Below are 25,771 nucleotides of genomic sequence, written 5' to 3'. Positions count from 1 at the left end.
TGTGTGTGTGTTTCTAGGCATGTGTATGTGTCTGTGCATGCCTGTGTGTGCCTGTGTCTGTGTGTGTGTGTGGTGTGTGTGTGTGTGTGTGTGTGTGTGTGTGTGTGTGTGTGTGGGAGGAGGAGGGACAGAGGGAGGACATAGACAGAGAGACATAGAGAAAGAAGATAGTAAGACTGTAGGTAAGGTTGTTTAGGGTAAGGAGAGTAAAATTCCTTTATCAAGCAGATAAAGGTTTTAAGACAGTTGAGGACTGAACATTTTTCAGTAGTTACAAGTGGGTCCCATGGGGTGGACAGAAGGCACACACAGACTATGCATATAGATGTTAGGTATAGCTTGGCATGGTGGCACATGCCTATACGCCCAGTATTCAGGACGCAGAGACAGGTGGATTTCTGTGAGTTGCAGGCCAGCCTGGACTGTGTAGAGTTCTAGGCCACCCAGGGGCTACATAGTGAGTCCCACTGTCAAAAAACAAGGAGAAGGTAGCAATGGGCATCTGTGAGAGTTGAGTGTGCAACGGGCATGTGTGAGGAAAGAAGGGTTGTCATGAGGCACGAGAGGAGGGTCGATGACGCGGAAGGGGGGTATGTGAGAGCATTTAAAGGAGTGAGCTGGGCTCTAAGTGGTGTCTCTGTAGTGCTAGGGGGCTGCAATGGAAGTAGGAAGAAGGTTGGAGAATTGCTGAAGAAATATTTGAAGGAGAGAATCTCTCTCATTGCCTCTCCTCTCTTTCCTTCCGTTCTTCCGTCCCCTTCCCTTCCTCCTGTTGATCTGTCTATTCATCCCTTATACATTCCGTCCACCCCTTGGCCTATGTCTGTAAGAATTCATCTCTATGTATGACCATTCACTCTTCATGCGTCCATCCATTTATGCATCTACCTATCCTTCAATTATTATTTTTTTTGAGACAGGGTCTTACTATGTGGCTGGACTGGAACTCACTACACAGCCCAAGCTGGCTTCAAAGTTAGAAAGATCCACCTGCCCCTGTCTTCTAAGTGCTGGGATCAAATGCACATACCACCATGCCTGGCTATGTATCCTTCAGTCTTTTTATCCCCACACATGTGTCTACCCATCCAAGTGTCTGTTAACCCAGTCTCCATATACGTATGCGCCATCCATCCACCTGCCCGCCCAGTGTATGCTAATTCGCTCCTTACATATGCATGCGCCTGTGAATCTATTCATTCACTCTCCCTACCATTCACTGGGCCATTCTAGGCACCTCCCTCAGGGGCCACACGAACTGAACAAGGGAAGGGTTAGAGCGATATGTTTGGGATGCATGGCAGGGGTGTGTAAAAGGCAGTTGTGTGGTGAGGAGGCTCTCCCTGCATATTGAGGGAAGGCAGAGAAAGGGGGCACAAAAGCCCTTACCCAGATGGTGGAGTGGCTGTCCTTGCCCTGTGAGGAGAAAGGACAGAGGGGAGACATGCTCAGAGAGGGCAAGACTGACATGACACGAGTGAGCGGCTGAGGGGGACTCTGTGTCGGGTTGAGGGTAGCAACAGAGTCTAAGCTGTGGGAGCACTCAGAGGCATGGGGAACGAGGGTGCCAGGAAGAGGCCATCCTAAGGACGTCTTGAAGGGGGCTGGGTATGGCTTTAGAGTTACCTGGGCGCCAGGGCTCTAGGGGCACAGGAAGGCTCCAGGGCCCATCCCCAGCCGAGGTATAGGCTGCCACAGACACAGTCAGGTTAGCCACAGGCCTGTCCCCCCGAAGTTCCAAGGTCACCTCTCGAGTTAGCCCTATATCCATAAGTACCTAGGAAGTCCAGAGGCGACATCAGAAGGGACACCTACATCCAGAACTCCTAAGACTCAACCCTTGTTCACCCTCTCCCCTCATTTCCACATTGGTCCCCACATCTCTAGCCCCCCTCATTTCCACATCTCTAGCCCCATGCACTCCGGAACATCAGCTGCACAGGACAGGGACTCTGCCTCATCTCTGGCTGTATCCTCAGCTTCTCAGGAGAGTGCTTGGCACCAGGCACAGCTCAGCATTTGTAGAAGAACTTAATTCTCATCTCTTTGCTCTCATCCAACCCCTTCTAACTTCTCACCCCCCCCCCACCTTGGGGTACAGCCAGCCCAGATAAAACATCTGTATAAATTAGGAAGTGTCTCATCCCTAAAATGCTGTAAAAGTTACAGTCCTCAAGTCCAGTGAGGTGCTTTTACAAGGCTCACAGACAGACATTCCTCAGCCCCTTCTTCGTGGGCCCATTTAGGATTTCCGGAGTGGGCCTCAGCGGCACGCGCACTCAGCAGCCCGGTACAACAGTATAGTAGTGGCCGATTTCCACAATTGCCTGTGTCTACTCTGTTATCTCTTCCCCATCTCCCACTTCCCACAACCATTCCACCCTAACCCAGCCAGCAGCACCCACCTCGGGGGTGTCCTGGCCTCGATATGCCAGCCGGTACCCTAACAGGGTGCCCTGCAAGGGCTCCCTTGGCTCCTGCCAACGCACGAGGGCCTGGCTCCCATTCCGCATGGCGCTAACGTTCTCAGGGGGACCCAAGGGCACTGGAGGACATGGAAGAGGGAAGCTGGTACCCCCACCTCTTCCTGACCCCCTCCCCTGTTCCCAGGAAGTGGGGCAAGTTGCAAAGAGCACACGCGTGCGCAATTCGTGCAGGCCTTCCACGAGCGGAAGCACAGGGAGAGATCTGGAGAGAGGCTAGGGGGCAGAGCTTAGGGGTTAGGGGCCGGTCAAGGAGACTAAGGCCATTGTGGGGTAAAGGGGTGACAGGAGAGTTCAGGATGGGACCAGTGAAAGCAAAGCCCAATGGTATCTTCCTCCCAAGACTTTCTTACCTCCCTCCGTGGTCTCCACAGGAAGCCAGTGGGTCCAAGGTGAGGGGCCCTGGCTGCTAGTGCAGGATACCCGGATGTGATATGGGGTGTGAGGAAGGAGCTTTTCCAGCCGAAGCTGGTGGGGGGGCACTGATACTTGCACCGTGAGGGGCTCTTCTGGAGGATCTGACTCTCCCAGCCAGACGCCCACCCCATCGTCTGACAGCACAGCCTGAAGGTAGGGAAAGACATGAGGACCAGAAGGCAGTTTACACTATTCTTGATTGTGATCCTAGTGTGACTATATAACTGCGCAAGGATGTGTGTGTGTGTGTGTGTGTGTGTGTGTATGTGTATGTGTGTATATGTGTGTGTGAGAGAGTGTGCGTGAGTGTGTGAGAGAGTATGTGTATGTGTGAGTGTGTGTGTGTGTGAGGGTATGTGTGTGTGAGTGTGTGTGTGAGTGTGTGTGTGTGTGTGTGACTGTATGTTGTAGCTCCACAACAGGACAACGATGACCATCCAGATTTGCAAAGCAAAGAAACCACACTTGCAAAAGCCACCTCTGGCAAGATTTCCCCCACCCCCTCCCGATTTCTGAGCCTCAGTTTCCTCATTTAGAGGACCAGAGATGCCTTGAAAGGTTGTTTAAAGGTTAAATGCACAAACTGAAGGAGTGGTTCAGTGGTACAGAGCACACTCTGTATCCCTAGTATCACACACACACCCCTAAGCAAAACCCTCAAAGCAACAACTGAAGGACTGAACCAAACCAACCAACCAACCAACCAACCAAACCAACTAACCAACCAACCAACCAAACCAACCAACCAACCAAACCAACTAACCAACCAACCAACCAAACCAACCAACCAACCAACCAACCACCAACCAACCAACCAACCAATCGACCAACCAACCAACCAACCAATCAACCAATCAACCAAAACGTTAAATGCAGTTGTGCAGCTGGTGTGGTGACACACAGCTATATAATCCAGCTCTCCGTGAGGCAGGGGGATCACCAGTTCAAGAACAGGCTGGGCAGCATAGTAAGATCCTGTCTTGAAAAAAAAATTAAGGCGAAAAAGCCAATACCTTGCTCACCATTGAGTGACAAGGGGACTCTATTTGTCATGTGTCAAAGTTTAGTGATAGGTAGGTTCATTTGTTTACAATGACATCAACTTGTCCCCTCCCTGACTTCTTTCTTTCTGAGACAGTGTTACTATGTGTCCCTGGCTTACTTGGGCTTGCTTCAGAGACCAATCTGGCCTTCAACTCCAGAGATGCCCCTGCCCCTGCCTCCCCAGAGCTGAGATTAAAGGCATGTGCTACTATGTCTGGTGGTGGTTGTTGTTGTTTTTATAGTTGCTATTGTGTGTGTGTGTGTGTGTGTGTGTGTGTGTGTGTGTGTTATAGGACAACTTATGTGAGTCAGTTTCCCCCTTCTACTGTTTGGGTCTTGGGAATTGAATTTGTCAAGTTTGACAGCAAGCACCTTTACCTGGTGAGCCCTCTTGTTGGCACCCACCTTGTTTTTTTTTTGGACAGGGTCTCTCAATAGGACCTGAGACCCACTGATTGGCTAGACTGGCCAGCCAGTGAATTCCAGGCATCCATCATCTCCATCTGCCCTGGCCCTGGGATTCCATGTGTGTTCTAATATGCTCGGCTCCTTTGTATGGGTTCTGGGGATCAAACTCAGACCCTCAAGCTTGCACTGTACTGACTGAGACCTATCCCTAAGCCCCCGTTTTGGCACGACTGGGGATGAACCCAACGATCTCATCAATGTTGAGCAAACATTCTGCCACTAAATTATACCTCAGCCCTAAAAGTCAATATTTTTCAAGCGCCTACTGTATGCTAAGTCCCTTGTTAAGCCTGTACCCCGATAATCACATAAATCCCTCCTGTCCACTTAGAGGTTCAATTCTTTTTCTCATTCCAGCTTTACAGATGGGGAGGTCAAGGCCCAGACGTTCAATAGCTTTCTCAGAGTAACATGGGTGACACTGGCCCTACAAGATCTGAGGAGAAGGAGGCAGGTCAGTGATGGATAGCAGGAGGGGACGAGTCTGCTCTCTGACCTACAGTGACATACAGGAAGAGGAACTTCTGCCAGGACAAAGGGGAGAAGGGCAGACAGTGGGCTCAAAATCACTCCCACTTCTCTTTTCCCTGGGACAGCCATGACCCTCCCTCAGGAACTGTCCAGCCAGAGCCTGTGGGCAGCAGGAAGTGAGACCTGGAGAAGGAAGAACCCACACTTCTGCTTTTCTTTGGACACTGCATGGATGTGGGTAGGAGGGCAGCTGTGGCTCCACTGGACATTTGAGATCTTTCAAGTAGGTGAAATGCCAGGATTGAACCTCAGTTTTGTTTTTCTGGCTAGGGGGATTGGAGTGGGGGCGCAGGCCACTTTCCTTTCAGGATCTCTCAGTCTCATACCTTGAAAGAAAAAAGCTCCTCCCTGGTGAATTCTATGCATTCTACTTCAAGCCACACCCCCAGCCCCTCACTGGGGGATTCTAGGCAGGGGCTCTACCACTGAGCCACACCCCCAACTCCTCACTGGGGGATTCTAGGCAGGGGCTCTACCACTAAGCCATACTTTTAGCTTTTTAAGTCTTTTATTTTGAGACAGTCTTGCTATTTTGAACTCTCCATCCTCTCGCTCTCAAATGCTGGCATTACAGGCCTGTACCATTTCAACTGTGCCGTTATATGTTCCATTGAACAGCCTTATCTGCCTGACCTATGCTATATAACATTGAGATGACTATATGACTAAAAGCACTGTCCTTAGAGAGCCCAAATATCAAAGAGGGAAAGACCTACTCTAGACAGAAACAATCCAGAGTGGTCAGAGTGAAGACAGTAAGCATAGGGTTGTGACAGACACAGCTACAAGTCCTGACAACTTAGAGTTTCCAATCCGGCTACCATCAATATCACTAATACTCAAAACAATAAAACCAGCTAATAGTCTATAATGCACCCCTAGACACTGTTTTAAGTTGACTACTTGCCTTCATTTACTGAATTCTCATTCCTAGCTCGTAAATATTAGCATCACGCCCATCTTATAGCTGGGAGAACTGAAGTCCAGAATGGTCTTTGGGGTTTGTTCAAATTCACACAGCTAACAGGTGAAGTGGGTGAGTCTTGGGTTAACCAGTGCGGAAGGGCTGGTTTTCCTTAGGGAAGATGATGTAGGCTTGTGGGTATGGACGGAAGGAGGGCTGAGACTGAAGTGATCCAAGTCAGAGGGTCTCACCTGCAGGGTGCAGTGGGTGAGTGGGTAGATGCCACTCAGGCTAGGGATCCAAGCTACCTCTAGTTCCGTGGGATGTCTGGAAACCACGTGGAGATTGTGAGGTCTCTGTGGGAGCACTGTGGGCAGATGAGGGAAGGCTGACTCTTAGTTACCTCTCCCCAGTGCCCTCCACCTTCCCTCTGCCTTCTCCTCTGACCTCTAATCCAGCCTCCCACACCCCTGTCACCAAGATCCCTGAATCCTCTTGCTGTCACCTGTGATGGTAGCTGTGCGGGAGGTGGTGACTCCCTTGGCATTGTGGGCTTCACATGAGAAAGAAGATGTCTTGTTCAGGCCTGGGGAGGAAGAGGAGAAAGCCTAGTGTTACAGGGGGGAGGACTCCCACACCTTGTCACACAGACACACACACACAGACACACACACACACACACACACATACACAGAAACAAGCATGCTTATGTACATATGTACACAGACAAACACTCAGACTCATGAGGTGAGTGTTGAGAGAGAGAGAGAGAGAGAGAGAGAGAGAGAGAGAGAGAGAGAGAGAGCGAGCGAGCGAGAGCAGAAGCAGACATCTACAGAGCCAGATGGTACACACCTGTCGTACCAGACAATGGGTGAGTTGAGGAAGAAGGACCTCAAATTCAAGCTCACTGGCAGTTTGAGACAGAGATCTCAAACTCAGACGGTAAAACGTGAACGAGTAGAGGAAATAAAAGGGAAAAGAAAGGAAAGATGACTGGTCCTTGGTATGGGGAGGAGAAAGTTTATCATAGACATGTGGAAGGATCATCCCATCCCTGCAGAGAAAGGGGTCAGGGGGCCCGTATACCAACATCACTCACAGCCTACACAGATTTTCACAGAGACACAAACAATGGACATAGTGTATGGTAATGTACACGTGTTTGCTCATTGATAAATTTGTCTCCTGCATCTGCTCTCTCAGCTCCATCTGCTTCTGGTGTCTTTCTCTCTCTCTCTCTCTCTCTCTCTCTCTCTCTCTCTCTCTCTCTCTTGCACACACTGTATTCCCACAAGATGTCTATGTGACTTCACCCTGGCTTCTCTGATGACACACCTAAGTTGCTCTGCCCCTGACTAATCTCCGTAGAATTGGAGCCTGGCTTTGCTTTCTCTCCTCTTTGCCCGCATGCTCACACGTTGCTCAAGGATCACGTTTGTTTCTTAAGGCTCTCTTTCAGACTCTCCATTCTAGGAGAGCAGGGAGTGTCTGTTTAAGGAACCCTGTGGTGGCAGCATGGCTTGGCACACAGTAGGTACTCTGCAAATGTCTGTTGAACGAGTGGGTGAATTTTTTTTCCCCCAAGACAGGGTCTCTCTCTGTGTAGTCCTGGCTGTCCTGGAACTTTCTCTGTAGACCAGGCTGGCCTCAAACTTACAGAGGTCTGCCCACCTCTGCCTGTGGAGTGATGGTGTCAAAGATGTGTGCCATCACTGCATGGCTGTGAGTGAAGTTTGAGAGAGAGAGAGAGAGAGAGAGAGAGAGAGAGAGAGAGAGAGAGACAGACAGAGACAGAGAGAGACAGAGAGAGACAGAGACAGAGAGAGACAGAGAGAGACAGAGACAGAGAGAGACAGAGAGAGACAGAGAGAGAGAGAGACAGAGAGAGAGAGAGACAGAGACAGAGAGAGACAGAGACAGAGAGAGACAGAGAGAGAGAGAGACAGACAGAGAGAGAGAGAGAGGAGAGAGAGAGAGACAGAGAGACAAAGAGGAGAGAGAGAGGAGAGAGAGAAGAGAGGAAGAGACAGACAGAGAGACAGAGAGACAGAGAGAGAGACAGAGAGGAAGAGACAGACAGAGAGACAGAGAGACAGAGATGAGAGAGAGAGAGGAGAGAGAGAAGAGAGAGAGAGAGACTACCACATGTATTCAGGTGCCCTCAGAAGCCAGAAGAGGGTATGGGGGTCCCAGGAGCTAGACACATACAGAAGGATGTGAGATGGCATCTACAGTTCCCAGTAGTTGCTGGGAACTGGACTCAGTTCCTCTGTAAGAGCAGCAAGTGCTCTTATCTACTAAGCAGTTTCTCCAGCCCCCATGGATCTTTCTGATCAAGCACAGGCCTCAGGCATGCTAGTCCAATGCTCTACAGATGAACCACACCTCCAGCTCCTCCTCGATGGATTCTAGGCAGATGTCTCATAGCTGCATTCCCAGCCTTCCTTTTAGTTCTTCTTTGCAGATAGGATCTCACTAAGTTGCCCAGACTGGCCTTGAACAGACCCTTTAGCTCAGAAGGGCTTTGAACAAATAATCCTCGTCTCAGCCTCTGGAGTAGCTGGAATGACAGGCCGACAAAGCCAGGCCTTACAAGCCAATGAACACATGCGTGTGCATCTGTGTTTGGGTGTATAAGGAAGAAAAGGGAGCCTGATTATGTAACAGGCAAGCAAGCCAGTTAATGCGTTCTTGAATAAATGTCTTGGTGTGTCTGGGAAAGGTTTGTGGGCCAAGGTGTTTGTCTTAAGTCTGTTTTGCCTTGTTTGTGTACCCACTCTTTCTGTGTGAGCAACTTTGTCACCACGGTACACACACAAGTGTGTACAAATACAAACACTCCAGGCACAAGCAGACAAACACACAGATATGTAACACTCATGTGCACAGAGTCCTCTTAGTATTGGGGCAGCAATTCTGAGACTGATGGATGTGGATGTGCGTGCGTGAGTTCGCCCATCTGTGTTTCATGGCTTGTATAAGTCTGAGGACATCATGTACTTGTGTACTGTGGCATCTGCGTTTGTGCGAGCGTGGTGCTCCCTCCACCTGGTATGTTGGAGGGCGACCTCGCTCGGCAGACACAAAGTTTCCTTTTCTCAGTCAGCAGAGGGAGTGGAACAGGGGAAAATCAGTCTCGAAGGCCGGAAGGGGGTGGGTAGGGAAGCGCCCTAGCCCCAGTTGCCCCAGCTGGCTGCGGTTCCCAGCCAAGGTCAGGTGCCCGCGCCACAGCCCCCGCGGCCCGGGAAGGGATGCGTGGCCCTGGGACGGCAGACTGAGGGGGCGAATGCTGGATCACGTCCAGCCACCTGGCACGTGGAGCCAAGGGCCAGCCTTAGCAGCCCCGGAGCAAGGGGGGGGGAGTGGTTCTGGAGCTCGGTTCTGTTCCGACCGCAGCATTCCTGCCCCCGCCTGAGTCACCGGGGCGCCCCCCACCCTCTATTTCCGGCCTGTCCTGGTGGGCATAGCCTGGGATTTCCCATTCCTATGCCCCAGGGGCTGCATCTGAAATGAGGCCACTGGGATGGGATGAGGGGTCTGGGACCCTTTTCCCCTGCCCTCCACCACACAAAAGCCTGTGGACTCCAGATGTGTTTTCCAGATGTACTGTCCCGCCCCCACCCCATCCGCTCATTCCCACCCTTGGCTTTTCCGAGGGAATGAGAGAGATGGAGGGAGAAGAGGACACGCCCTGACTCAGATAGAGAGGGACAGAGAGGCACTCACACGCACAAACGGACAAAATTCCTTTACAAAGCACCCTCCCCTCCCCCGACAGTGAATCACTCTTAAATACACAGGGGCCGTTATTAGCACAAATATAAACACAGAGAAATGCAGCACTAGCTAAGCTACACACTATTCACAGGGCGGATGCTGTCCCAAACACAGTGACATAAATGCCCCGGGACTTACTGGAAAACACATGGAGATTGACAATGAGGCATAGCCAGTAGACAGACAGACAGACAGACAGACAGACAGACACACACACACACACACACACACACACACACACACACACACACACACACACACACAGTCAGTGTGGGGAGGAGCACATAAGCACACACTCCGACCTGCACACATCCACTGCAAACACCTGGCTAAGTAGTATATCCAGATGTCAATATGGAGAACACACTGAGCACACTTCTGTGCTCCTAACAACACATGCCAGTGTTGAAGGGGACAGACAAATAGACACAATTGTTATTGCCAGGAAGCACTAAAAGTTGATGTTGACTCCTCACACCACACACACACACACACACACACACACACACACACACACACACGGGGGTGGAGGGGGGGGCTTTATCTGTGCCAAAACAGAGATACAGACGGATGGGAACACAGATGGGGAAACACAGTTATCCCGCAGCCACAAAGGCCCTCTGTAGAGACGGCAAGATGAGGACACTGCCACATATGCATGGGTTGGCACAGATACATGGGTAACAGGTGAGCGCTTGGGGTTCAGTCACCAAGAATCAGTAGGAGTCAGTAACAGAGCCCAGAGGACACAGGAGCGTACTAATACTCCGTTGTGAATGTCTACCTCTCTCTGTCTCTCTCTCTGTTATGTACTGAGTAAGACAGAATTTTATGATGATGGTCATACTTCTCTTTCTCTCCTTTTTTTTGGGGGTGGTGGTGGAGTGATAGGGTTTGTCTATCGTCCTGGAACTCACATACCAATTTAGTCACACAGGCATCTTCCCTCTCCCTTTGGAGACAGGGTCTTGTGTAGCCCAGGCTGGCCTCCTTGAGCGTTGGGATTACAGGCACAAGCGGCCACATCCATATGACATCGTGATCCTGCAAGGGACTGGGACCTCTCAACAGTACATACAACCCCAGGTGCACTCCTGTGAACTGATGTGGTTCCCTTAATATACATAGGGGTTGGGGATTTAGCTCAGTGGTAGAGCACTTGCCTAGCAAGCGCAAGGCCCTGGGTTCAGTTCCCAGCTCCGAAAAAAAGAAAAAAGAAAAAAAATATATATATATACAGAGGTGGTCAAGCTAGCCACACGTTGTCAACAGCTCTGGTCTCATACGATATCAACAGCCGTGAACACAGAGCACAGGAGGAAAACTGATACAAGACAAAGTTGACCTTTAGTGACAGCTACAGAGACACACCCTGAGAGCCACAGAGGTTGGCCCCCACTAACACATTCTCTCCTACAGAGCAGTGGATGCCGATGGATCCACCAATCCAGGAGGACGGGGCTACACATGCGGAACTCCTCACCTCTTTGCAGATGCTTCTGTTCCTGTCAGAACACACCAAGAGACCCAGAAGACCCTCTCACACCTGTGGGCCCCATCTCTCCCCTCCTCCCTTCTTGCCCAGCCAGGCTGACTCAGGCCCTTTTCCTAGCCTTACCAGGCTACTCGAGCCTCAGGCCTGAGTCACCCCTCTGGGGGGCCAGCGTGCTCATCACACTTCCTTGCACACTCAGGGCTCCCAGAATGCTGGGAATGTGAGCCTCCACACTGAAAGACCCCCTCCTGACCTCCCCGGAGAGGCAGCAGGTGGGGTTGTAGGAAGCCATTACTCTTCCGGGAGTTGTTATATGTGCCTCCATCTCCTCTTCCTTGATAAGGGTCACTCAAGGTCCCCCAGCTCTGTCTCTGACTACCATGTGGCCCTAAGCAGAATGCCCAATCTGTATAGTACAGAAAGGGAGGGCCACTCTGAAGTAGGGGTCCTGTCATTCAGACCACATTATCAATGTGTCTCTCCACGCAGGGTCATTTCGGTGGCCTGTTCTCTTTTAATTTCCCTTCCTCACCATGCCCAAGGCTAGCCTCTAACTCACTGTGTAGCTAGGGCTAGCTTTGAGTTTGATAATTGAGGATGATCTTGAACTTCTGGTTGTCCTACCTCCACCAGTGCTATGATCGCAGGCGTGCACCACAGAACCTGGTTTACACGGTGCTTTGAAGGGACAGGGCTACGAGCATACTAAGGCAATCATTCTACCAACTGGTTAACGGCCTCAGCCCTTTGGTTTTCTTCATCGACAGGGTCTCACACTGTAACCCCAGGCTGGCCCAGAACTCACTTTGTCAGCTAGACATACCTCAAACTGGTGGCAAACCTTCTGTCTCAGCTTCCCAAGTTCTGGGATTACAGGCATGAGCATTCACTCTTGTCTTCTCTAACGGACTTTCTCTGTTGCTCGCTTTCCCTCCCTTGGTCTAGTCTGGGCTCTGCTTTCCCAGGAAACCTCAGCTGAGCAGAGACTGAGGCCTAGGGGACACTTCAGAGCAGGGGCTGGGCAGGTCGAATGAGGAAGTGGACAGAGGAGGGAATTGGTTCGTTCTGATGCCCTGCTTGGGTCAGGGCTGACAAGGGAGCACCAGGCCTACACACTTAGGCCTCTAAACAGCTTTAGAGGAAATTTGGGACAAAGAATGCTATTGAACAGAGAGAGGCTGGGGTGAGCGGGGGCGGGGGCTGGGGTAAACAGAGAGGCTGGGGTGAACAGAGAGAGAGAGAGAAAGAGAGAGAGAGAGAGAGAGAGAGAGAGAGAGAGAGAGAGAGAGAGAGAGAGAGAGAGAGACACCGACCTGGGGTGAGCAGGAAGAGGTTAGGGTGAGCAGGGAGGCTGCTGGGGTGAGCAGAGAAAGAGAGAGACTGGGTGAAGTAGCAAAACAGTGATGGAGAGACAGAAGGATGAAGAACAGACAGGTGAAAAAATCACAGGGAGGGAAACAAGACAGAGACAGAAGACAAGTGGACAGACACATAGAATGAAGGGCCCTGGCTACCCTGCTTTGGCCCACGCTCTCAGACTCACCTGGAGCTTGCAAACTGTGCTGAGAGCTGTATCCTGCGACTGGGGCCAGAGGGACAGCATCTTGAAGCCAGAGTAGGGTCACGGGTTCCGGGGGTCCCTGGGCCTGGCAGCTTAGGTTGAAGGGGGTGTTGGCAGGCACAGCTTTGTCTTCAGGTTCCTCCAGGAAGTATGGGAGACCTGGGCAGTCCGTGACAGAAGCTTGGTTCCCACTGAGCCTCTCAGGGGCCTCAGATAACCATTAGGATGTTGGAGGTGCTAAACACTAGATCCACCCTGCAGGGTTTTGACTTGTCCCTTACATATGGTCCCTCAGGACACCTGCATCACCTTCAGACATGGGATCCTTTGTGCTCCTATGCCTAGGCCTGTGCTTCCAGCCTATGCCTGGTCATCTTGGACATTTTCCAGGGCAGGTAGAATTCTCACCTCATCTCTTGTTTTCCTTTTTTTTTCTTCTTCCTCCTCCCCCTCTTCCTGCCCCTTTCCTTCTTCCTGTTCTCCTGCTCCCACCCCCACCCCTCTAAGATATGGTCTTTCTACAGAGCCTTGACTGTCCTGGAACTCACTATGTAGACCAGGCTGGACTGAACTCACAGCGATCTTCCTGCCTCTGCCTTATCAGTGCTGGGATTAAAGGTATGTGTTCCCATGCCCAGGTCTTCTCTTTTGAGGGTCTTGATATGTATCCCAGACTAGCCTCAGACTACAGATCGCCGCCTCAGCCTCCTCAATGTGGCAATTATATTTGTGCATCACGATGCCTGGCTTTCCTTGTAGCCCTTTCCTAATGAAGAAATGAGGTACTTGGAATAATGGGAGAATTAACTCATATGCACTTGACTCCTAGAATAGAAGGTCCTACTCTAAGCATATCTGATTCCCCAGGACATCCAAAAGCTCCCCAAGTCTCTCTCCTCTGGAACATAGAATCTCCCTTAGACCTATCCCCCATAATGAATGGTCTCCCATGTTTCCCCAACTCCAAAGATTCCCTATGTCTCTGGACTTGATGTCCCCATGGAAAAACTCCTGAGTTCTTTGTCACCTGTCACCCCCGCAGAAGCTCGACCGGAGAACTCACCTTCCAGTCCTACAAAGCCAGGCTGAGACACAAAGGTCCGTCCTTCCAGGTGCACCATACACTGGTACTCTCCTGCATCTGAGAGTTGCAGGGCTGAGATTCTAGAAGGGAAGAGGAGGGACAGAGAAGGCCGGGGATCAGGGCTGGATACCCGGAGGGTCAGCAGAACTGGAAGGAGGGGGGGGTCTGGACAGGAAACTTATAGGAGGCTGAAGTAGGTCCTATTTTTAACTCATTTTTACAGAAGAGGAAAACGAAACCCAGAGGTCATATCACAAGCTTAGAGCCACGTGCCCAGTAAGTGGTCAGGTGGAGATTCCCAGCCCAGGTGGAACGGCTGCCCTGGCTGCCCCGTGGCTTGGTGTGGAAGGGCTGCGTGTATGGAGAGCACTGGTCAGCGACAGGTGCCACACCTGAGCTGACTGACGACTTTCCATTCATCTTGCCAGTCTTCGCCCAGAGGCACCTGGGTCTGGGTGTTATCAGCCAGTTCTAGGATCTGTCCATCTCGAAGCCACATCACCTCAGGGGGTTCCCCCTGAACCTGGAGCTCACACCGAAGGGTCCCTGTGAGTCCTCTGGCACCCGTGATATTCCCTGGGTTCCCCACGAATGGGCTGTCAGCCTCGGTCTGTGTGTCTGTCAGGGGAGACGTAAAGAGCATGTTTTAGAGCCCCACAGCTAGCGAGCTCATCTGGTCCACCTTCTCTATCTGCCCACTGTTGCCAGGACCCCACATAGTTGTAGAGTGATCTCAGAGGGGGGTGGGGTGGAGGCATGGGGAGGATGGGAGTTTTCCCAGGGGATTGAGGTCCGGCTTCCATCCCATGTCCAGTCTGTTGGGAAGAAGGCCTGGGATCTGGCAGCCTCCCCGGCTCTGGATGGCCTGGCAGGGCCGGTCCTTGCCATTCTGGTCTCTAGGGACTTCACAGTCTGCTCTGGGACATAGAGGAAAAGAGAACGGAGCAGAGAAGTGAAGGGAAGGGGAAGAAAGGGGAGGAGAGAGAGAGAGAGAGAGAGAGAGAGAGAGAGAGAGAGAGAGAGGAGAACACTCCAGCAGAGTAAGAACAAGTGGAGGGGGACAGCAGTGACAAGGGGGGCCCAGGACTCCCAAGCCCTCCTTCTCAGTCTTCCTCTGTGTTTGTTGGGGAAAGATCCCTTCACGTCATCTGGATCCTCTAGTTCCATCTGTCCCTCCCTCAGGACCCAGATTCCTCAGCCCCCAGCCCTCCCTCAGCTCCTTCTGACTGTCTTTCTGCCCAGTTCATCTTTTGGCCCTCCTGGTTTCTGTTTCTTGTTCTTCTGTTTCTCTCGGAGTTGCTTTCCCTAACCCCAGGCTCTTTGAGTCTGTGCCTTTCTGTCCCACCCCCATCCCCAAGCCAGCACTCTGTCGTCCCAAGGAAACTCCCTAAACCAGCCCGGCACCCCCAACACCTGCCAGCCAGCTCCCACCTCCTCACTGCCCCCTGCCCTGGGTCCCATCAGCCAGTGTCTCTGCCTCAATGAGACCCCATCACTCACCCTTAGGAGCTGCACACCCCCAGCAGCACAGCGCCAAGCACCAGGCCAGCGGGACCCTGCCCATCCTCAAGTCACCAACGGCTGAGATTGATGCCAAACTTTCTTCCGAAGTTGATGGGCACCTCACTAGGGAAGGGGGCAGGGCCGGGTTGTCCCCGGCCCTCCCCCCACCTCTGGGCTCCTGGGATTTGGCACTGCCCGCCTGGCACAGCGGGAGCCCCTCGGCTGGCTCAACTCCTCCGCAGCTAGCTAGCCGCCTTCCCGGCTACCCTGCCTCATTCTCTCACTCCCAGACTTCTTTCTCCGCCCCTGGCTCCCCCTCTGCCTCCGCCCACTAGGGCCCCAGCCTCGGGGCCACTGGGACTTGGAGGGGTTAACTAGAAGTGAAGAGTACGGATCTGCAGTCTTAAAGGAGCCCAGGCGCCTTGGAGAGAGGCTGGGAAGGAGGAAGGAGACCTTGGTGGCTCATGGTGGCTGAGGCCGATCCTGGGCTGGTGAGTTAGGAGGATGGGCGCTGTTCCCCTAGACTCTCTCAGGGTCTGGTAAACATTCCTGTAGCATTTCCACTCCTCTCAGCCCAAGATGCCCCCCCAAACCCCCTTTCTGGGCCTCCACCCTCAGCCCAGCCTCCCAAGCCTCCTCCAATTCCCCTCACACTCACGGAAGCTTGAACAAGGACACATTCTCTCTCTCTCTCTCTCTCTCTCTCTCTCTCTCTCTCTCTCTCTCTCTCTCTCTCTCTCTCTCTCTCTCTGATGGCATTGACACAGAAGCTGGGACAGGTAGAGACATGCAGTGGCATGCTGCCTACCCACAGGTACCCTCAGATGAGCTGGGTCAGGAGCTTGCCTGCTGGAGAAGTCTTACAAATGGAAGGTCACTGCTGGATGGGCACACGGAGGGGCAGGGTACTCATCGGCACATCGACACCCAAACCCACCCAAGCCCCTTTGAACACAGAAGCAGGAATCCAGAGGTGGCAGCAGAGGACTGAAATGAGAATCCCGGCTCTAGCCCAGTCCTGTGACTGTGGGCAATAGGCAAAGGCCTGTCTTCCTGTGCCTCAGTATGTCTACCTGTGAGATGGGTATGAGGACAGCCCAGACTGATGCAGCAGGCTAGTGAGAGAATGACCTAGGTCAAAGTGCACGTAGTTCCTTGCACGAGGTGGCCCAAAAGACAAGGTGCCGGGGATTTTTGGCGCCCGTGCTGTTTGCTCCTCCGCCTCAGGGATATTTTTCTCTAGCCCTTGTAGATCCAGAGCTAGTGTTTTGGCTCTGCTGCATGTCTACTTCTGGGCCTCTAGGTGTTTGCCGTAGAGGGCATATGCTCAGATGGCCTCTGAGTACCCAGCTCTCTTCTCCATTAGTCAGGCTACTTCTGGACCAAATCATTGAACTGCTTTTGGTCGCCCCAGAATCCCGTTTCGCTTCCTGGCATCTCTCTCTCCCCCTTTGCCCTTCTCCATATCCACCACTCCTCCTTCGACATCCCTGCCTCCAATCCAGCTCTTGGTTGGGATCTAGGAGGATGACTCTGAGCCTGCCTGCCCTCTAGACTCCCCACTTCTCTGACTGTCAACTCCAAGCCCCTCAGCTGTCCGCTCACAGTCCTAACCGTAAGCACCGTTCAGTTTGTATCTCACTTCAAATGGTGCGGCAGCCCTGGCATCTAACCGGCCACCTAGTCTGAGCCCTGGGGTCCTCCTGAACCTTAGTGGGGGTGAATTACATGGGACGCTGGGAGAGCTCAGTCTTACGATCCTCTCTCCTACTTGTCCGCCTCTCTCAATCTCACCCGGGTCCAGCCTTGCCCTTAGCCTCTTGGATCCCAACTGTAATTTGCTCCTTCAGTGGGCTGAGTCTATTGCCTCTTCCGACATAGTTCCCTTTCAGCAGCCACAGGGTGTTTCTTAATCCCATATCCCGTCTGATCCTTTCCTTCTCTCCTCCCTCCTTCCCTCTCCCTCCGCCACCTAGCCGCATCCCTGTCTTCTGCCTCAGCCTTTAAGATAAAGCCACGGGCTTCTTACAAGTATCCCTCATAGCCACCAGACTGTATCATCACCTCCCTAGGCAGCTTTCCTTTTCTCACCCCCAAAAACCTCCCTCACAGGCCTTGGAGCATCCTTCTGTAGCACTTTGTCCCAAGCCTCTTCACCTCCCTCAGCCCCACCTCTCTCCTCCCTCCTCTTCTACATCGGGTTTCCAGCTCCTTCCGGTCTAACCTCGCTCTACTCCCTCAATCTGCTGCTCCCTTTTTCTTTTTCTGAAATGGTCTCACTATATCACCAAGGCTGGTCTTGAACTCCCAGTCCTACTTGCTTCACCCTCCAGAGTGCTGGGTGACAGGCAAGCGCCACCACACCCAGCTTACTCGGTGCTTTTCGTTGGCAGCATGCCCCGTTTATTGCCATGATGGATTTATTGCACAATTCTATGCTTCCTGCCTATCTCTCCTCTCTGATGGGTGGGCAATGGGAGAAGAGCCTGGGGGATATCTCAGATGCTGCTGCAACCCATGGAAAAGGCCTGCCACATGGTAGACTTAAAAAATGGCATTTCTGGGGTGAAGTAGAATCTTAAGCGTTCTTTGCAAAGTTATTTGGATGGTGTTTTGCTGGGGCGAACGCATGAAGGAACGTTTCATTAAAGTGGACACATGTGAAAGGCTAAGGCAGACTCGTGAAGGAACATTTTGCTGAAGCACACACAGGAGAGAGGATGTTCTGCTAAAGCAAGCAGTGAAAGGACAGGTGATGGGGGATTCTTCGCTAACAACGCGCAGGTATTGGTCCGCCTTACATTGCATTGTTGGGACTCCCCAGACGTGGGCTGATTGGAGGCATGTGCTGAGGCAAGGCACGTGGAGGACACACGATGTTTGGAGGGTGTTAGAGATTGGTTCTAATGCTTTGATTCAGTTGGGAATCTTCGTGTACAAACACTAAAGGTCCTTGTCCCCAAGTGGTTTTTGAACAATCAATAAAGATGGCAGCAGCCAATGGTTGGGCAAAGGGAGACGGGGTGGGACCCTTAGAGTTGGTGGGCTGGGACACAGGAGAGAGGAGAAGACGTAGAGTCACAGAATTGCCATGACTTGGGGGTTGGTGTGTGTGTGGGGGAGATGGATGAGATTTAGAGCTTCAGAGGGAAGAGCATCCGAAACCTAGGTGTAAAAAGAAAGCAGCCCCGGGAGGGCTGCCCAGAAGCGTCTTGGGCAGCAAAGACCATTGGACCTCACTGAAGGTAACAGGGCAGCAAAGTTAAAAGTAGACTTAGAAGGTGTTGAGCGGGTTGGGGATTTAGCTCAGTGGTAGAGCGCTTGCCTAGCGCAAGGCCCTGGTTGATTCCCAGCTCAAAAAAAAAAAAAAAAAAAAAAAAGGTGTTGAGCCAGGGTACAGGAGGGAAAAGCATACTAGCAGGGGAAGGTTTAGGAGTGCCCAGCTTTGAGGTAGCCAAGGCATTTCAAAAATAAGCTAGTGTGTGTGTGTGTGTGTGTGTGTGTGTGTGTGTGTGTGTGTGTGTGTCTTTCATTCATGGATCCAAAGTTTCCCTGGGCAGGTGGCTGGAAGCATGACCTACCGGGAGCAGTGTAGCTCAAACTCACCCCACAGGAGGGTATAAACAGGACTCCCTGGAGTGATGGAGACAGAGCTTGGCTTGCTAGTACAGCTAGCTGTGCAATGCTTGCGGGTCTTGAGTCTTCTCTGATCTTTGCTTTCCTGAGAGAGGCGCAGCTGAGAACTTCTCCTGCTGTTCCTGTTGGTCCTTCCAACTGACTCAAGCTGAGGCTGAGACTTGCCGCCTTTGCTAGTTTGGACCATTACTGTTGCTAACCCGACTCTACCACACTGGACTGCTGGTCTACCTGTGAAGTGTTTGTGAATGGATCGAGCTGACCTGCTGGGCTGTGAACTGAACTGCTGATTTCCAGACGACACAGAAGGAAGTTTCTCCAAAGACCCTTCCTAGACAAGTCCACTTCCCTCGCTATCTCTGGTGGGTGGTGGGCTACAAGGGAGGTTACACTGGGGCACAGAGGTCCATCCCAGGACTGGGGCTCTGACTCGGGTATATCAAGCGCTTTACCTAAGTCAAAGTCAGGTGTGGTTGTCAGCACCCGTAACTCTAGAGGAGGTGAATATGGGTGGATCCCTGGGGCTTGCCGGCGAGCCAGTCTACCGTTAACCTGAGCCTCGGGTTCAGCGAGAGACCCTATCTCAAAGAATGAGGTGGAGGGGCTGAGGACGGGCTCTGCAGCACTAGCTGCTGTTCCAGGGGATTTGTGGCTTCAATTCCCAGTACACACTTGGCGGATCACAACCAGTTCTGTTCTGGATCATCTGATGCCCTCTTCTGGCCTCTACAGGGACCAGGTAGGAGCATGATGTGCAAACAAATATACAAGCAGACAAAACGCCTAGACACATTTTAAAAACAGCCCTTAGCAAAAATTAAATAAATAAATAGTTGAAAATTAAGGTGGGCAGAGAGGAAGACATTTGACCTCTACCTTTGGCCTCATCACACACATGTAAGGGCACATGCATCTGTGTTTGTGGAGGCAGGCACACATGCACATGCATACATACACATCACACCCTTGTATAGATTCACTAAGGTCGGTAAACTCAAGGGGATTCATGTCAAATTGAAACTCATCACTCAAGTACCTGATGGGCTGCGGCAGGAAAAAAAAACTAACAAACTCAAGGCTAGCCTGGGCTATGTAGCGAGACCACCTCACAGAAGCAAACAAAACCAAAAGTAGGGGCTGGAGAGACAGCTCAGTGGTTAAGGGACCTGACTGCTCTTCCAGAGGTCCTGAGTTCAATTCCTAACAACCACATGGTGGCTCACAACCATCTGTAATGGGACCAGATGCCCTCTTCTGGTGTGTCTGAAGACAGCTACAGTGTACTTAGATATAATAAATAAATAAATTTTTAAAAGAATTGAAGACAAAACTGCCCTTCACACAAGAAAATGAGATCACAACTCAGTTTGCTTAATGAGCTCCCATTTTTTTATTTTTAATTTCTTTTTGTTTTTCGATACAGGCTTTTTCTGTGTAGCCGTAGCTGTCTTGGATCTCCCTTCATAGACGAGGCTGGACTTGAACTCACAGAGATCCTCCTGCCTCGGGCCCCTGAGTGCTGGGAAAAAGGCGTGTGCTACCACCACTCAGGGCCCCATTCTTACTTTTATTAAAAATATTTATTCATTTATTTGTGTGTGTGTGTGTGTGTGTGTGTGTGTGTGTGTGTGTGCCTGACTTCAGTATCTGTGTGTCACATGTGAGTGCAGGAGTCCACAGAATTTGGAAGAGGGCATCAGGTCCCCTGGAACTGGAGTTACAGATGGTGTGACCTCCCAACTGGGTGCTGAGAACCAATCTTAGGTCCTTTGCAAGATCAGTAAGTGCGTGCCCTTACCCACACAGCCACCTCTCCAGCCCTGGATCTCCTATTTTTAAAAGACAGAAAAACAATGATAAAAGTACCTATGAGGAAGTAGGTTGGACCTTGAGGAAACGGCAAGGCATGGAAGTGTTGCATGCCTGTGATAAGGAAGGTCTCTGGGGTTAAGCTAGAGAGCTAAGGAAGTGGACAGTAAGCCACGCGGCTGGAGCATTCCAGGCAGGTGAAAGAGCCATGCAAAGACTCAGAGGCGGGACGGGGTAACTTTGGGGAGACACATCTGTGACTGGAATGAGTGCAGACATGGGCAGGCCCAGGCAGGATTGGGATTTGCCTAGTGGAAGAACTTGCTCATTATTCTAAAGACCATAGTGGCCTTTGGGCTGGAAAGATAGGGTTTGATTGTTTTTTGTTTATTGATCAATATTTCTTTGGTGCTGGGATCAGAACCTGGGGCCTTATGGAATCATGCTAATGAGTCTGTATTAGGCAAGAGCTGAGTGGATGAACCACCCCCCTTAGGCTCTCACTAGTAGATTCTAGGCAGGGCACTACCACTGAGCCACGCCCCCAGTCCCTCACTGGGGGATTCTAGGCAGGGGCTCTACCACTGAGCCACACCCCAGCCCCTCCCTAGGGGATTCTAGGCAGGGGCTCTACCACTGAGCCACGCCCCCAGCCCCTCACTGGGGGATTCTAGGCAGGGCACTACCACTGAGCCACGCCCCCAGCCCCTCACTGGGGGATTCTAGGCGGGGCACTACCACTGAGCCACGCCCCTAGCCCCTCACTGGGGGATTCTAGGCAGGGGCTCTACCACTGAGCCACGCCCCCAGTCCCTCACTGGGGGATTCTAGGCAGGGGCTCTACCACTGAGCCACACCCCAGCCCCTCCCTAGGGGATTCTAGGCAGGGGCTCTACCACTGAGCCACGCCCCCAGCCCCTCACTGGGGGATTCTAGGCAGGGGCTCTACCACTGAGCCACACCCCCAGCCCCTCACTGGGGGATTCTAGGCAGGGGCTCTACCACTGAGCTACATTCCAAACCCTGTATTTTCTGAGACAGTATTTCATTTTATAGCTCTTTCTGTTCAGGGGTGTTGAGGTCACAGAGGTGGAGCCCCATGCCTAACTGATAAATTTACCAATAAATAAATAGAACAAAAGGCCTCACACATCCCACACAAGTGCCTTATCACTGACCTATGCCTCCAGACCTCCACTGGGTTTCTTTAGATTAGTTTTAGGTTTTTTTGGTGCTTTATTTTTATTTATCTATCTGGTGTGTATGGGGCAGGTCACAGCACTTGTGTGTGGAAGTCAGAAACAATTTGTAGTAGTCTTCTCTCTCCTTCTGTCATGTGGATCCCTGAGATCGGAAACCTCAGGGTTTTAGGCTTGGTGGTAGGCCCTTTCACCCAGTGATCTGTCTCCCTGATCCTCCATTGGGTTCTAAAGGATCCATCAACCAAGGCTGCCAAGTGAAAAGTTGGTGGGAGATTTCCTAGGAGACACCAGGACCCAGACATACCAGTCTTAACTGTTACAACACACGAGGGGTGCTTTTGTGATGTGATACAAGAGAAGGAATGTTGGGTATCCACCAGAGAAGGCCACTCAAACACAGCTTTAGCCAATACAAAGTCTTTATTTCCTGGCAGGTGACTACACTGGGCATTCAGGATTCCAGTGTAGACCTGTCAGTCTGTCTGTTTTTGTCTCTGTGCCTCTGTGTCTGTCTCTGTCTGTCTCTGTCTGTCTCTGTCTCTCTGTCTCTCTGTCTCTCTGTCTCTCTGTCTGTCTCTCTGTCTCTGTCTGTCTCTGTCTGTCTCTGTCTCTCTGTTTCTCTCTCTGTCTCTCTGTCTCTGTCTGTCTGTCTGTCTGTCTGTCTGTCTGTCTCTCTCTCTCTCTCTCTCTCTCTGTCTCTCTTCAAGGCAGTCTCTCTTTGTGTAGCCCTGGCTGCCCTAGAACTCGTTCTGTAGACCAGGTTGACCTTGAACCCACAGAGATCCACCTGCCTCTGCCTCCTGAGAGTTGGGATTAAAGACATGCACCACCACCACTTTCTCAGGGTGAGCTTTTGAAGCTCAAAACCCGTATCCCGGATTGACATACTTCAATTAATGAGAACAGTTAGTCAGAAGCAGAACCACAGAAGCCAACAGGCAAGGTTAGCACATTTAGAGACTTTCCCCGAGCCGTGGCCTTTGCTGGATTAGCTCTATGCTGTCCTTTGGGTGAGGTGCTGTCTACCTGTTTATGGCCTGAATTGGTTGTGCTAAGGTCTAAGGCTCTGCCACAGGCATCTCCCCCGATGAGTTCTTTGCTGGAATGAGCCTGCATCTAATCCAGCTTCCGGTTTATAGCAGATTCTGGGAAGAGAAGGACGTCGAACGACACCATGAAGAAGCTGTCAGCCAAAACCAGCATATAAACACTTACACAGGACAAATGACCCGGGCTATTTAAAATATAAACGATGCCTGGCATGCGATGGCTCATACCTGCAACCCCAAGACCCAGGCGGCTGAGACGGAGAAATGGAGCTGGAGGCCAACTTGAGGCTCAGAGCTATACTCAGTCAAATGGAAAATGGAAAAACTAGGGTCAGGGTGTAAAGGCCACTCTACGCCTGACAGCCTGAGTTCAATCCCCGGGTCAAAGGAACGTACCTACTCCTACCCTCACGTATGAAAATAAACAAATGTAATAAAAATAAAGACTAAACTAAATGAAGTGAGATAAAATAAGCAAAAGAATGGAGAACTGTTACAGATTTCAAAAACCTAAGACTCTTACCATGTGAAATCAAGATTCTAGTACTTAAAAGTATTTACTTCTGGGTTGGAGAGATGGCTCAGGGGTTAAGAGCACTGACTGCGGGGTTGGGGATTTAGCTCAGTGGTAGAGCGCTTGCCTAGGAAGCGCAAGGCCCTGGGTTCGGTCCCCAGCTCCGAAAAAAAGAACCAAAAAAAAAAAAAAGCACTGACTGCTCTCCCAGAGGTTCTCAGTTCAATTCCCAGCAACCACATGGTGGCTCACAACCATCTGTAATGAGATCTGACGCCCTCTTCTGGTGTGTCTGAAGACAGCTACGGTATACTTATATATCATAAATAAATACATTTCTTTTTTTAAAAAAAGTGTGTGTGTATGTTTTACCTACACATGTGTCTGCACCATGTGTGTGCAGTGCACACAGAAACCAGAAGAGGGTTTCTAGAATTATTGAGGACTGTGAGCTGAGTGCTGGGAATTGAACCTGGGTCCTCTGGAAGAGCAGTAAGTGCACTTAACTGTTGAGCCATCTCTCCAACCACTGAGTTTTAATGCAACAAGTCTAAGTGAAGCCTGGTGACACTTGCCTATAATCTCAGCACTTGGGATGTGGAAGCAGGAAGATCAGGAGTTCAAGGCCAGCTCCAGTTACACCGTAAGCTTGAGGCCTGCCTGGGCTACATGACGCTTTGCCTCAAAACAGTGGAGGTAGACCAGTGGTTTTCAACCTTCCTAACACTGCGACCCTTTAATACAGTTCCTCAACCACAAAATCATGTCATCGCTACTCCACAACTGCAATTCGGCTACTGTTATGTATCACAATGTAAATATCGATATGCAGGACGTCTGATATCTGACCCCTGTGAAAGGGTCATTCAACTCCTAAGTGAGTTGTGACGTACTGGCTGGGCTAGAGAGATTCCCTCGGTGGTTAAAAGCACTTGCTGTCCCTGCAGAAGACTGGGCTCGACTTCCCAGGACCCATCACTTTCATCTCTAGTTTTAGGGGATCTGGAACCCTTTTTTTTTTTTGGACTCTACAAGCATCAGACACACATATGGCACACATGCATGTAGGTAGACACACACACACGTAAAGATTTTTAAATCTTTACCACACACACAGGGACACCCAGCAAACAAACATGAACATAAATATAGTATAAAATACACTTGTGAACCTGGTGACTCACTGGGTAAAGGTGCTTGCCCCCGGGACCGACAGTTTGAGTTTGATACTTAGAACCCATACCATGGAAAGAGAGAAGATACTTCTGCAAGGAGTCCCCTGACTTCCATGCCGGTACCGTGGCACAGACATACCCACATTTCCTTCCAACCGCAAATAAATAGATAAATAATTAAACAAATAAATGCAAGAATGAAAGCAAAATCCTTTTATGAGGCCACCAGGGAAATGTAAACACGGTCGTGACGCCTGTCAAAGTGAGTCATACAGTTTTTGACTTTTCAAAAGTAAATGTTAGCTGGGTGTGGTGGCTCGTGCTTGTAATTCCCACCTTCAGGGGGATGATGCAGGACTCTGTAGTCAAAGGCATCCTGGACCACACAGTGATTTCCAGGTTAGCATGGGCTGTAGAATGAAGACCTGTCTCAGAACAAAAATCAGGGGCTGGAGGGAGAGCTCAGGGTAAACAGAGCTTGCCGCTCTCTTGCAGAACACTGAAGTTCAGTTCCATGGAGCCCAGCTGGAAGACTCCCAATCCCCAGGAACACCAGCTCCAAGGGCTTTGACGCCCTCTTCTGGCTGCTGCAGGCACCTGCACACATGTGCACATACACACATAAAGTAATAGTCGTAATGACAGCAGATATGAATCTATTTAATGCCATTAAGTTATATACCTTTGGCTAAAGAGTTGATAGGGTTTTCTGTTGTTTTGGTTTTTTTTTTTTTGTTCTTTTTTTTTTTTTGAGCTGGGGACCCGAACCCAGGGCCTTGCGCTTCCTAGGCAAGCGCTCTACCACTGAGCTAAATCCCCAACCCCTGTTGTTTTGGTTTTTAAGATTCGCTTATTTTTATATATGTGAATACACTCGCTGTCTTCAGACACACCAGAAGAAGGCATCAGATCTCATTACAGATGGTTGTGAGCCACCATGTGGTTGCTGGGAATTGGACTCAGGACCTCTGGGAAAGCAGTCAGTGCTCTTAACCCCTGAGCCATCTCTTCACTCCCCAAAATGATAGGTTTTGATATCTGAAACCCACATGATAAAAGAAGAGAATGTATAGTGTAAGTGTGTGCTTGTGCGTGTGTGTGTGTGTGTGTGTGTGT

General features: G+C 50.9%; 1 protein-coding gene across 2 annotated transcripts in view; it reads right to left on the bottom strand.

Annotated features, from left to right (window-relative positions):
• The window catches only part of Axl (AXL receptor tyrosine kinase), a 30,367-nt gene extending 14,832 nt beyond the window's left edge, over positions 1-15,535 (bottom strand). The window contains exons 1-10 of one of the 2 annotated variants that reach the window (XM_032894147.1): positions 15,268-15,535; positions 14,160-14,385; positions 13,747-13,847; positions 12,666-12,842; positions 6,353-6,433; positions 6,099-6,214; positions 2,837-3,047; positions 2,406-2,545; positions 1,627-1,777; positions 1,390-1,416 (exon numbers count right to left, since the gene is read on the bottom strand). In XM_032894147.1, coding sequence (XP_032750038.1) covers positions 1,390-1,416; positions 1,627-1,777; positions 2,406-2,545; positions 2,837-3,047; positions 6,099-6,214; positions 6,353-6,433; positions 12,666-12,842; positions 13,747-13,847; positions 14,160-14,385; positions 15,268-15,331 — 1,294 coding nt within the window. In that variant the 5' untranslated portion in view covers positions 15,332-15,535. The remainder of the gene's footprint in view (positions 1-1,389; positions 1,417-1,626; positions 1,778-2,405; positions 2,546-2,836; positions 3,048-6,098; positions 6,215-6,352; positions 6,434-12,665; positions 12,843-13,746; positions 13,848-14,159; positions 14,386-15,267) is intronic. The other variant, XM_032894148.1, reaches the window with a different exon arrangement.
• Positions 15,536-25,771: the final 10,236 nt, after the last annotated feature.

Source organism: Rattus rattus, chromosome 2, assembly GCF_011064425.1.
Source record: "Rattus rattus isolate New Zealand chromosome 2, Rrattus_CSIRO_v1, whole genome shotgun sequence".
Lineage (NCBI taxonomy): Eukaryota > Metazoa > Chordata > Mammalia > Rodentia > Muridae > Rattus > Rattus rattus.
The sequence above is the reverse complement of the archived record's forward strand: the minus strand, read 5'-3'. Positions and strand labels throughout refer to the sequence as shown.